This window comes from Galeopterus variegatus, unplaced genomic scaffold (assembly GCF_000696425.1).
Source record: "Galeopterus variegatus unplaced genomic scaffold, G_variegatus-3.0.2 Scaffold551, whole genome shotgun sequence".
NCBI lineage: Eukaryota > Metazoa > Chordata > Mammalia > Dermoptera > Cynocephalidae > Galeopterus > Galeopterus variegatus.
Window position 1 is genome coordinate 287,212 of NW_007726662.1, and position 13,693 is coordinate 300,904.

At 34.7% G+C, this 13,693-nt stretch overlaps 1 protein-coding gene across 2 annotated transcripts in view; it reads right to left on the reverse strand.

Annotated features, from left to right (window-relative positions):
- PARG (poly (ADP-ribose) glycohydrolase) overlaps window positions 1-13,693 on the reverse strand; it is a 117,977-nt gene that overhangs the window by 59,102 nt on the left and 45,182 nt on the right. For both annotated transcript variants that reach the window (XM_008569987.1, XM_008569988.1), the window contains exons 8-9: window positions 7,334-7,426; window positions 3,309-3,466 (exon numbers count right to left, since the gene is read on the reverse strand). In XM_008569987.1, coding sequence (XP_008568209.1) covers window positions 3,309-3,466; window positions 7,334-7,426 — 251 coding nt within the window. The remainder of the gene's footprint in view (window positions 1-3,308; window positions 3,467-7,333; window positions 7,427-13,693) is intronic.

Here is a 13,693-nt window from a genome sequence, read left to right on the forward strand (position 1 = left end):
ATCATGCACTCTTTTAATTAACTTTGTCTTTTGCTAGATTTCTGATGACTGACTTGTTCTTCCTCTTAAGCAGCTACTTTTTTTCCTGAATATAAAATACTCATATATGCTCACTGTAAATAATTTGAAAAATTTAGACAAGGATGAAGTAAAAGTGTTAAATGTGTTGTGTTTATCTCAGCACCCAATGGTAATCATATTTTGATTCATCTTCCTGTCAGTCCCTTTTCTGTGCTTATACACCTTCATGTGTGGACGTGAACACTGAGGTATATTAACAGATACCAATATTTTAATATAATTGAGATTGCATTTTACACATAATTTTTTGTTTCTTGTTAAAACCTACATTTGCTGATTCTAATCTTGCTTAACCTTCTGCTCCCTTTCTTGGGCTTTTCCTTGTCTTATTGAAGGGGAATATATATTTACAGTTATCCACAGAGAGACTCAAGCTTTTCTGAGGAAAAGACTATGTATATTTAATCAAGAATTAGAACTAAAGGTATCTGTGGAGAGTTTAAGTACTGAATTATTAAGGGGTGAAACTGAATGTCTGGAATTTGCTTTAAAATATTCTATTCAAAAAAAGGGGGGGCTAGACAGGTGAAAAAAGAATGAAAAAAAATACTAAGTATTGAGGTTGGATGATTAAAACACGGGTTAACTATACCATTCTCTTTATTTTTAAGTATATTTGAAAATACCAAAAATAAAATTTTTTAAAATAACTTTTAGAGGAGAAGCTTTCTGATACAACCTTAACTTATAGTAAGAGGATACAAAGTTCTTACTAAAGAAATTTTAAGTCTATAATTAAGTCAAAGAACCAGTCTTCTGAGAAAGCCTATAATTAAGACATCAGAGGTTTATTTAGGGATCATCATGACACATACACTAGCTGGTTACTCATTCCACAGAAACAAGCTGTAAATGGCCACTGAGACATGTATCTCTAAATCGTTAATTAGAGCTACCTTTTAACCAAAAATGAAAAACAACCCCAGAACCACTGGGATTATCTTCAGAATTTTGGTTGGAAATTTTATGATTTATTGAATTCTAGCAGATTCTAGATCTGATCAAACATTTATTGCAAATAAACAGAAACACTACTTATTCTTTGGAGAGTCTTTACTACTAATATAACTAACAGACTTTCTGTAAACAGGCAATTATACTTCTTCAAAATTAAATTTCCACTTCTTTACTTATGTATAAAATTTGACCATTTGCTTTTCTATATTAAAAAGAAAACCAGACTGGTCAGTTAGCACAGTTGGTTAGAGCACAGCCTTATAACATCAAGGTCACAGATTCGGATCCTTATATTGGCCAGCCACCAAAAAAATACTAATAAAGAAAGAAGGAAAAAAGAAAATCTGCAAAAGATGCATAGACCTTAACTACTAGTTAGTCTACCTTTTTAGTAAAGTCTTTAATAACTTTCTCTAATAAGCAAAAAAATTATACTTAATAAGCAGATTCTTTACACAACTGCAATTGCAGAAACCAATGCTCCTTGTTTTCTCTTAATCCTATCTCAAATACTAAAAAATCAAAGGTTAAAACTGTTTAATTATATGTGGCATAAAAATAAAATGTCATAATTCCTGAGAATAAGATGGAGTTTGGAAAGTATAAGACAGTAGACTGAGAACAAAGGGTCTAAGAGTACAGTCTTAGTACTCTGCCAGTAATCAGCTCTATAACTCAAAACAAGTCACTAATTTCTCAAATGTTTCATCTGTAGAATTTATTATCATTCATTCAACAAGAATTTATTGAAGGTCTACAACACATGAGACTTTGTGAAAACAACAAAAAACAAAACAGACAAGATCCCTGTCCCATTTTGAGCATTAAATAAGCAATTATAGCAAAGCAGAGTAGGTGGTACACTAGGAAAAGTAGAGGACACCAAAGGCACACATCTGGTTGTACACACCTAAGAAGTACCCTAGATACCTCTCTCTACCCATCTGCCAATCCAGCCCATCACCATTATATGGACTGCCCCTTCAAATGTCTCCACACACTGTCCCCACCACTACAGTATCCCCTACTCTTTCCTGGAGCATTGTAACAGCCTCCCCAACAGGGTAAACTCATGTACTCTGGTCCCTCTCCACTTGATTCCCACATTCCAGTCAAAATAAACTTTTGAAAACGTAAATCTGATCATGAGAGCCAGTCTCCCTCTCTCCACCTATCAAATCCTTCAGTGACTTACCATTGCTTTCACATGGCCTACTGGATACAGCATGGACCAGACCCTGCCTACTCCTTTAGCCTCTCCCCTCTCTATGGTCCTTCTCACTCTGTGCTGCAGCCCAGTGGCCTTCTCCCAGACCCTAGGCATGTCATGTCCTTCTCACTACAGTTCCTTTGCACATGCTATTCTCCCTGCCTAGAATGCAATCACCTCTCTTTTCCTTTATTAAGTTATATCCTTCTCTAATAGACTGTCGTAGTACTGTACACCTCTCCTTTATGTAACAGACGTACATATAGGCTGTCAGAAGCCAGAGGAGTAGCAAGCCTATGCTAGCAGGATCGGAGATACCAGAAAAAGTGGTAAGTGATCCGAGTCTTGAAGGAGAAATAAAACCCTTGTGGAGGATATAAAGGCATTCCAGGCAGTGGTGAGGTTTAAAAATAAGGTACAGTACATAAGAGTAAGAACTCAGAAAGTGGCTTGTCCCTTCTCTGTAACCCCAGGGTATTTAACACACAGTGGAGAGTATTTCATCAAATAACTTGATATTCCTTTGTCTTCCTTTTAAAAATATTACATTGATAAATTAATCATGTATATAAAAAGTCAGTCACACCTTTCACTTTTCATCTAAACAAGCATATTTTTCAAGTCTCATAAGACAGCCTCATGACTTTATACTCTCACTTTATAAGACTTTATAGAAAGCAGGACTTTTACTCCAGTTTTAACAATGTTTCAACATATAAGGAATATAATCTACAACAAATGTTCCTGTGAATAATCAAACTGAATAGGCATATGGAACCCAGAGCACACAGAGGAGGAGGACAATCTGAGAGGATGGAAAGAATGAGGGCACTGGAGTAAGACCTGAGATGAAACCTCAGTTCTGTGACTGACTGGCTCCTGGGCCCCAATCAAGTTCTTTAACCACTATGAACTTTAGTTACCTTTCCTGCAAACTTGTAAAGACTAAATTAGATAATGGCACATAAAATGCTTGGCTCATGGCATATCACTCAAAAAATATTAGTTCCTTCCACCCATTTCTATTTCATTGTTAAAGAGGTGTTCTCTGAAAACATACCGATTGAAGTTTATGTCTGGGTAACTAGAATACTCTGATTTCATCTTGGCATTTCGTCGTGGAAATGTGCAGAAGAAAGCATTAGCTAAAAGACTGGCAATCTGTTCCTGTGACATTGTGATGGAATGATTCATCTTCTGTTTCAGAAGCGGTATTGGCTGATAGAGGAAACAAAAAATACAGATGAGAAGAGCAGTAATTAGTTTAGCAATTTCAAAAGCAGAGGCACCAAATTGTATTTGCTAAATTAAGGCAGGAATAATTTCAGGCCACTCTTGAATCCTTAAATCAGCAATGTTGTCGAAGTCAAGGGCTGTTTATCAGGGAAGATTGGAAAAATGTGCTTGTTTGACAAACTGCAGACTTCTAATCAATAATAATGATAGTGAAGAGAACACAAAGCATTACTTACTAGTGAAAAACAAGATTGCTTCAGCAAATAAATAAAAACACATTACCCATGTAATAAAATATTAAAACAAAAGATGAAACAGAAAAATATAATATTGAGCTTGGCTATTACTGCTTATGCCAATTTTGTTTACTTATATAAAAAATTGTTGTACACAGCAATATTTCTTAGTCCTAAATAAAATAATCTAAAGAAAATAACTCAATAAATAAGATTTTTCCCTCTTATTCTGAATCACAATTCACATTGACAATTTCTTTATGAGACCCAAATCTATTAAAGCAATTAATAGAATGTGAAAACCATCACACAGACTGATGTATAACTAGTAACAAGATAGGCATATCCTACATAATCACACATTACAAGTCAAGGAAGATGCAGGACACTGTTCCTTCAAACTTCTTTAAGTCTAAAATGTCATCTAGTAGTTGTACCAAACCCAAATTCATTGTCCTTTTATTGTCAGTATAATCCATGGGACCAAAGTATTGTGTTCAGTGGGTTTTATTCTATTTTAAATGTTTAAACTTGTAAAGACATGCTGGTAAAACCAAAGACTAACTGACAGTTTACCCATCAGCTGTTAAGTTTAAAAACGCTCTCACATAATATGTAGAGATGCTTTTCCTTCTCCCTTTCAGTAAGACCCAGAACAAAGAGTCCCAAATATCTGCACTAATCTCAAAAAGCATGCTTAGAGATAACTGTCCTGATCATTCCTCAGGAATCAACATCCAAAATGAATCTCAGGAAAGGCAAGCAAGACAAATAAAAACTGCAATGCTGTAAAAATTAATCTTTTTTTAATTAACAGGAAACACACACTGAAGCTAGAATAAGAATTCACTAGAAGATAGAAGAGGTTAAACTTGCAATTCAACTATCCCTCTTGGAAAAATTCAAAGGGAAACAAATAAGCAAAAGGTAAAGAATTTATTTTTATAATGGTATCCAAAATTCTCCCTCTTTTCAGGCCTTAGCAATCATCATTTCTAAGAAAGAGGAAATACATAGCTTATATTGATCTCCATTTTCTATCCCATACATTTATTCACAGCCCAGCAGTGAGTTTAGAAATGGTGACAACATGTCGATGTCTTCAAGCAAACTGTTATGTACTCAGTTTTAGTGAGAAACTAGTTTTTAACTACCATTTACCAAATTATACAGAAAAATTATTTTAAAAAGTAATGGTAAATATTTTAGGATTACTGGACATTAGACAAAAATATTTCTTGTCTCTCAAATAAATAAATAGTATAATTTTAAACAGAATAAATGATTTCTGCTTTCTTAGTGAAAACAAATGCCTAAAAACTCACATTTGTGGAAAAGACAGGATATAAATCTTAACTGTAAAGTACTCGGCTGGTTACTATGAACCAAGATATTTCAAAAAGTTCCTGTCCAAAATTTGTTTCCTTTGATTTTCTTTTTATAAATCTAAAATTTACCTTTTTAAATTGGCCTAAAGTATTTCATTGTGATAAATGATTAAATACCAACACATGCAATTTAATTTGCCAAAAGACATATTTTGATCTCAAATTGAAATTTTAATTTTCACAGCACAGAGTGATTTTTTTGTAGAGGACACAGAACAGAACTAACATGTTCTCCCCATTAATACACTAATGAAAGAAGAAAGTTGCTCTGAGTCAGGACAAAATGCTGGGGAGTCATGAGTCTGATTTTGGTTCTACCAAGCAACTTGCTATAGCTCACAAATTTAGATGCTTTTGAATCTAAATTTATCTCATTAAATAAAATTTGGAAACCTTCTCTCTGAAGCATGAGGGGAAAAGAAGAGGATTAAGTGATCTGCATCTAAAGGCTTCATACTGTTGATTATGAACTACACCTTGAATTTAAAAAGCATTTAATTAAGCACCATGCAGAACCCAGGGACACAAAGAAGATCTCCCATTCAAGGATAACATAATCTAGTGGGAGGAGATACATAAACACAGATTACAAAACAATACATGGAGTCTGATTTGAGTGCTACGGGAGGGATTAACCTTGGCTGGGAGGGACATGGATGGATTCACAAGGGAAGTACAAGTTAGGAAGAGCTAGGAGGTAGTGAGAGATTTTACTACATAAGGAATGGAGAGAAAGGAAATAGAAAGAACCATGAAATATAATCAAGCAAATAACTTCCAAGAGAAACAAGATGGCAACGTGTTTTAAAAAATATTTTCCCTGCCCAACATAAAAAATTAGTTACATAAAATCGGAAACATCACAGTAACATGCTAACAAATGTGGCACACTGAAAAACCCTCAGTGGTTCTCAACTGAAGGTGGCATAGCCCCAAGTAGGCATTTGGACATATGTGGGGTGTTTTTTAGGTTGCTTCTATGACTGTGCTTGTGGTTTTCAGGGTGTCCAAATGACATACTGCAATGAGTGGGACTACCCCACACATTCAGAAATTGTTCCACCCAAAATGCCTGCAGGGCCCCTGTGGAGCAAAAGTATTAGCAGAACCCTGGCTAGCACCCATGCAGTGAGGGGGCTGCCCCTAGGAAAAAAAGATAAGGCAAATTCAAGCCACTGTTTTGAGAAACATAGAAATAAAATTATAAAGAACAAAACAATCTCCTATGGAGGCTGGAAAATATGTTCATGAATTCTTTGATACTCCTCTCTTTAAGAGAGGAATCTAATTTCCCTCCCCTTGACTATGAGCTAGACTTAGTGACTAAACTAGCTTCTAATGAATAAAAAAATAGTGGAAGTGACGCTGGGTGCCTTGAGAAACTAGGTCATAAAAAGGCACTGCAGCTTCCTTGGTCTGTCCCTTGGACTGTTTGCTCTGGGGAAGTTAGCTACCATGTCACAAGGACATCCAAATCAGCCTATGGGAGGCCCATGGTGAGGCTTCTTGCCAATAGCTATGTGAATGAGTCAACTGAGAAGTGGGTCCTCCAGCCCCAGTCAAGCCTTCAGAAGACAGCAGCCCTGGCCGACATCTTGACTGCAACCACAAGAGAGACCCTGAACCACCACCACTCAGCAATGCTGCTCCCAAATTCCTGACTAACAGCAACTGGGAGATAAACAATGGTTATTGTTTTAAGCCAATAAATTTTGAAGTAATTTGTTATGTAGCAATATATCATTAATGCACACCAAACAAAATGTAATAATATCAAATTATTTCTTTTAAGAAAGTACCATAAACTCATCTGTTAAACAATACATTGTTTAGGGGGAGGAGGAGGAAGCAGTGGGTTGTATTAAGCCATTTCAAAAACAAAATATTCCAAACTCATTAGTATGTTTTAAAATAATGACTACTTTTTTTTTAAAGGTAAAGATTGTTTTAAAAAAAGATTGTTTAAATAAAAAACAAGTCTGAGTAAACAAACTTCAACAGCATAACCTGAAGCTCAGAAATTGAATGCTGCATTTTTAATGTACTTTTGTAGCATTCTCTCTAGCCTCTAACCTTTTCTTTAATGTAGCAGAATTGCCATATCCTGTAGCAAAAACTGTTTTCCATCTTTCTCCCTCTCGGGCTTTAACCTTGGCCATTAGAGTTTAAAGGAAATTCAATTTTTGAGTTTCAGGAAAGCTACTGAGGAAGTCACATCTACTAACCTGGGTGCAAATATTTGGCAGACAGAGTGCAATTTTCACCATATCAGGCAAAATGGACTGATATAAATGTTGAGCTTCTGCTTCTTCAAGTACCTGAAAACCAATAAAATACATTATATGAATAATAATAACCTACGAACAATTGTTTGTTATATTAAGTTACATATCTGCTTTTCAGGCACAGTAACAGCATCATCAAACACATGTAAAAGTAGAGCAACAGGTGAGCCAATAAACTTACGAATTCATTTCCAAGTGTACATAATCCACCTTAATGCCTTCTGAAAATGAATTAAGTATACCAAATATCAAATATCTCTCACACCAACATTCACAGTGAAACAAAACACTTGCAAATGAAAAACAGTACATTCTGCCCTTGGTTACATCAACTGAAAACTGACAGACCACCAAGGACTCTCTCAGAAGCCAAGAACCCAGGTAGCTTCAAAAGTCTATAATTTAAAGAAATCATCATAAAAGCCACACTAATTACTTCAGAGCATATTATATTTATCAAATCTAACCTATTGGGTAGTAAACAATGAGGCTTCCGTGACCTTAGAATTTTCTTTTTCTAGGCACTCTTAGAAAATTAAAACCACAATTCCCATATCATAATTTGAAGCACAACAAAGATGACATTCATGGTTCATTTTTGTCTTTTGTAATTCCTCATCTCTGCAAGGCTTTAGGTATCACTTCAGGCCTTTTAATCCAGTTTCTCTCTAAATATCAGGGCATTTCTTTAAAAGTACTGAAAATGATAACAGTTTTAATTTAGAGGTAAAATATATAGTCAGGATTGAAGTAAATAATTTCTTTGAAATCACATTTTAACTAGAAGAGGTCTCAGTTATAATCAATTTTGATCTTGTCATTATTACAGAGAAAAGAAAACTGAGGCCAAGTAGGTTAACTGATCATTCTAGATTTAGAAGACCAATTAACTAAATCAGAACAAAAACCCAAGTGTTGTGGTCTCTATTCCACAGCTCTCCCCATTTCCCTATGTGACCAGTGTTTAGAATTGATGAGGATACAGACTCTTCACAAATACCTTCAGAGTTTTTTGGTTATCGGGAGCTAGGCTGAAATAAAGGTAAAACCATTTGTTTACCTGCAGCTAGACAGGGTATGTGAGTAAACAGAAAAAGTAACAAAGATAATTTTCATTTGCTCTGGTTTTGCAATTAAATTCTAAAACTAAGAATTTTCTTTCTACCAAAGCTCTAAAACACAACTTATGCTTACCTCCCTCTTTCAATTAAGATAATGGGAAAACTGATATCTGGAATGAACAGAAAGATATTTGCAATTCAGGTAGTTTGCGATTCAATTAATCATAAGTATATAGAAAATTAAGCAAGTGAACACAAGGCAGTTATTAATTCTGGGAAAAACAAAAACTTGTACAACAGAGGAAAACCAATTATAGCCCAGATATGAATAGTGTGTATGTCATTCAACTGAAGAAACAGAATATTGATGTAATTGAAATGAATATGACAACCACAGCAGAAAAATGGGGAGGCAGAAATAAGGCTTGTGTTAGTAGTGATGGGGAAAGTGAGAACAGCAGCTAAATTCTAATCTTCCAAAGCAGGAAGTCAACACATGAAAAAAAAAAAAGTTAGAGTTCAGAGTGGTTAAATGGCTACCTCTTCATAATAAGCCTCTTTAACTCTGATAAATATAAAAACTAAAAATCATATATTCACATAGAAGGTATTCTACCATTTTAGGGGTACATGCTGAAGATACTTGCTTTCCTATACCTGAGTACATATAAAATATGAGGGTACTTCAAAAAATTCATAGAAAAATGGAATTAAAAAATACAAATATTTCCATGAAATTTTTGAAGACCCTTTGTATATTAATGCATCTGTTTTATAGATTAACAGGATGCTGCAAAAACAGTATAGAGGTACAGTATACCGCTCACCCAGTTTCCCTCAATGGTTACATTTTATGTAACTATAGCACACCATCAAGACCAGATAATTAATACTGGTACAACAGTATAGAGGTACAGTATACCGCTCACCCAGTTTCCCTTAATGGTTACATTTTATGTAACTATAGCACACCATCAAGACCAGATAATTAATACTGGTACAATGTGTTTGTATCATTCTATACCATTTTATCACACCTATACATTTGTGTAACCACCTCCAAAGTCAAGATACAGAACTATTCCATACAACAAGGATCTTGTGCTACCCATTTATAGTCACACTCACCATCCTTTCTCCCACTATTCCTAACCCCTAGCAACTACTAATCTGTTTTCCATCTCTATAATTTTGTCATTTTATACAAATGGAATCATACAGTATCTGTCCCTTCAAATTGCCTTTTTTCACCCTGCATCATGGTCTTGAGATCCATGCAAGTTGCTGCGAGTATCAATAGTTTAATCCCTCTCATTACTGAATAGTATTCCATGGTATGAAAATACCACAGTTTGTTTAACCATTCACATACTGAGTGGCATTTTGGTTGTTTTCAGTTTTTGGCTATTACAAATAAAGCTCCCTTTTACTCTCAAACTGACTATATCACTGAAATGACTTCTTATAAACAGCACAGTGTATCATTTTTTAAATCCACTCCGAAAATCTATGTTTTTTAATAGGTGAATTTATATCATTTACATTTAACGGAATCGCTGATATGTTAGGATTTAAGCCTGCCATTTCATTTTTTATTTCTCTCATCCGTTTTCTTTCTTCTTCCTTCTTGTGGGTTACTTGAACATAGTTTAAATTACATTTTTGTTTATCTAAAGTGTTTTTGAATGCATCTCTTTGAATAGTTTTTTTGGTGAATTTTTTGTTTGTTTTTGTGGCTCCTCTAGGCATTACTTTTACATAACTTGTCACCATTTACTGGTGTCAACATTTTACCAGTTACAGTAAAGTGTAGAGACTTTAACCTTTCTTTAAGTTCCTTTACCTTCCGATTTGTAATATATTTGATCTTTCCTCCAACTTTTCAATATCTCCTCTATGTACATTGAAAAAGGTGAAAAAATGTCAAACACAATTTAGAACAATCAAAAAGAGAAAAAAGTCTATTATATTTACTATATCTTCACTCTTTCTGTTGTTCTTTCTTCCTTCCTGATGTTCCGAGATTCCTAAGCTTTTATCATTTCCTCTGTTTCAAGAAATTCCTTTAGACATTCTTTTAGGGTAGGGTCCCCTGGTAACAAATTCTCTTACTTTTCCTTTATCTGAGAATGTCTTGTTTTCCCCTCCTCCTATAGAATCTGTTCACTGAATATAAAATTCTGGCTGACAGTTCTTTTCTTTCAGTCCTTCAAAAATTTTGTGCCACTTCTTTCTGGACTCTGTGTTTTCTGATAAGAAATCCACTGTCTTATGAATTGTTTTTCCCCTACAGGCAATGTGTCATTTCTCTCTTTGAGAGATTTTTTCTTTGCCTTTAGGTTTAAGAAGCAGAACTAGAATACATATTGATGTGAATTTCTTTGGGTTTATCCAGTTTGTAGTTCACTCAGCTTCTTGAATCTGCAGGTTTGCATCTTTTGCCAAATTTTGGAAGTTTTCAGGTATTATTTCATTGAGTATTTTTCAGTCCTGCCCTCTTTCTGGTACTCCAATGACACAAACGTTAGTTCTTTTATTATACAGACCCACAGGTCTCTATACTCTGGAGTTTTGTTTGTTTGTTTAGTCTATTTTCTATTTGTCATTAAGATTAAGTAATTAATCTTTTTCAAGTTCACTGATTCTTTCCTTTGTCATCCCCATTCTCCATTGAACCTATTCATTGCATTTCTTGAAATTTTCAATTATTGTACTTTTCAGTTCTAAAATTTCCATTAGGTTCCTCTTTATAGCTTCTATTTCTTTGCTGGGACTTTCTATTTTTTCATTTGTTTCAAGCACGTTTGTAATTGTTAATTGAAGCCTTTTGTGATGGCTGCTTTAAAATCTTAGACAATTCTAACATCTATGTTTTCTCAGGGTTGGTGTCTATTGATTTTCTTTTCTCATTTCAATAGAAATTTTCCTGGTTCTTGGTGATGAGTAATTTTCTATTGAAATCAGGACATTTTGGGTATTATGTTATCAGACTTTGGATCTTATTTAAATCTGTTTCAGCAGGATTTCTGTGACACTGTGCCAGCAGGGGAAAGGGATAGCTGCCTAGTACTGCCAGATGAGGGTGAAAATTTAGATTCCCCACTCATCTTTTGTTGCTCATGGCAGAGAGGGGAAGAGGCACCTTGATACTGCTGTGTGGGAATGAGAATTCAGGTCCCCACTAGGCCTCTGCTGACACCACTCTGGTGAATGTCTTTCCTAGGGTCCCATCATCCCTAGCTAGTCAGCCTTCTCCTTTCCACCTTTGAGAGTCTTCTTATGTTTGTTTTATATACAATGTCCAACAGTTTAAACTGTATTTACCAGAAAGAATAGGGAGAAGTGCCTATTCAAACATTTTAAACCTAAGGACATTTGACCTTAAGTGCCTTAATAGTCTGACAGCTTCTTCTCCTTTGGGTACCTGTTCTTGTCTTTTAAAACTGACATGTGAGTAGTTGTTATGCTCTGCTGACAAGCTTTACAATATCACTTATTTATCTGATGAAGCATTATTGCACTGCACTTAACTGTCAATACTCTAAACCTATGTCTAATGCTACTTTGGAAATACAAATGAGAACAAAAGGAACATCATTTGAGAACATAACTAACTCAACTACTGTTTGAGATGGAATGCACAATCTAAAAAACCAGCATGGCCTTATGCCTTCTCACATGTTAGTATCTTTATGCAAATCTTACCTTTTACTAAAGTATTTATTAATTTGTACAATTTATTCATTAATATAATGCAAACCAGGCTGCAAGTAAAAACAAGTTAGTAGAAAATGTATATCATTTCTTAACTTCAAGAGAAGCAACAGCCCTTGGTCAAATATACTATAATAAAGAAAACTAAGCATTTATCACTTATGATGATGATGATGATTCTAAAGAAGACAAGCATTTACATGATGTTAAGAAGGAAAGATGCACTGGCCGGTTAGTTCAGTTGGTTAGAGCACAGTGTCATAACACCAAGGTCAAGGGTTTGAACTCAAAGCCAACAACAACAACAACAAAAGATGGAAAGCTATACTGAATTCTCCCACAAGTAAAGCCCTGCCCTCTACTGGATAGTCTGAATAGATAATTCCATGCCACCAGAGAGAGAGAGTGTGTGAGTGTGAGTGTGTGTGTGTGTGTGTGTGTGTGTACACAGACTTTTTATTCTAGTCCAACAAATTGGTTATGTATATGTTTCATTCAGAACTGATACAATGAATTTCAAAATTATGTTACTTTGCCCTTCTCTTCTCTTTAGATTATACATCTCTACATTCATTCAATTGGCTGGTAAACAAATATTTGAGTATCTATTATGTGCCAGGCACTATGCCAGAAAAGAGAATAGTAAACAATAACAGACATGGTCACTGACCTCATGAATCTCACAGCAGAAAGTCCTATGCTCTGTGTACCCCAATATGTCAGCCATAACCTTGAAAGACAGTAATAACTGCAACCTCACCATAGTGACTGTGGAGTGGCTATCTTTCTTTCTTCCTTCAGCAGATAGAAACATGCGCAAACTACTAAAACAGAGTAACTCAATTTGCCAAATGTCAAAACATTATAAATGATTTAAATATCTACAAATATACAAATAGAAAAAAGATATTTACCTTCTTCTTCTTCCTCGGAATATTTGATCAACTAAATCTGTTAACTGTGCTCTAATACTTATTAAAGACATATTCATAGATGACTAAGTACCATGCCTGACACACAGAAAGTAATAAATATTGACTACTGAACTTTGAATGAGTAAGTGAAATCCGTAGCTGGAAAAATCAGAAAACTAGTGTTATTTTTCCAATAAGGGAAAAAATTTCCATAATTCTTCTTCAAACAATTGATAGCAAACAGCTATGATTGATTAATAACCAATCTAGGCTGGCTGGTTAGCTCAATTGGTTAGTGTCATACTGATAACACCAAGGTTTAGGGTTCAACCCCTGTATCAGCCAGATGACAAAAAAAAAAGCAAATGATAATCAATCACAAATCAATGAATATAAGACACACAAGTTACTCTACTCTCTCCATTTGTCTAAACTTAGTTAGAACCTAGTAAAATTTTGGAAAGTTACCAATAATCTTCTTTTATGAAAAATATCAAATAAAATTTAAATGAAAGATCTAAAATGTCAAGTTTTATTAAACAAATTTTCAATATAAAAAGTATCTCACGGGCCGGCCCGGTGGCGCACTGGATAGTGCGCCGCTTGGGAAG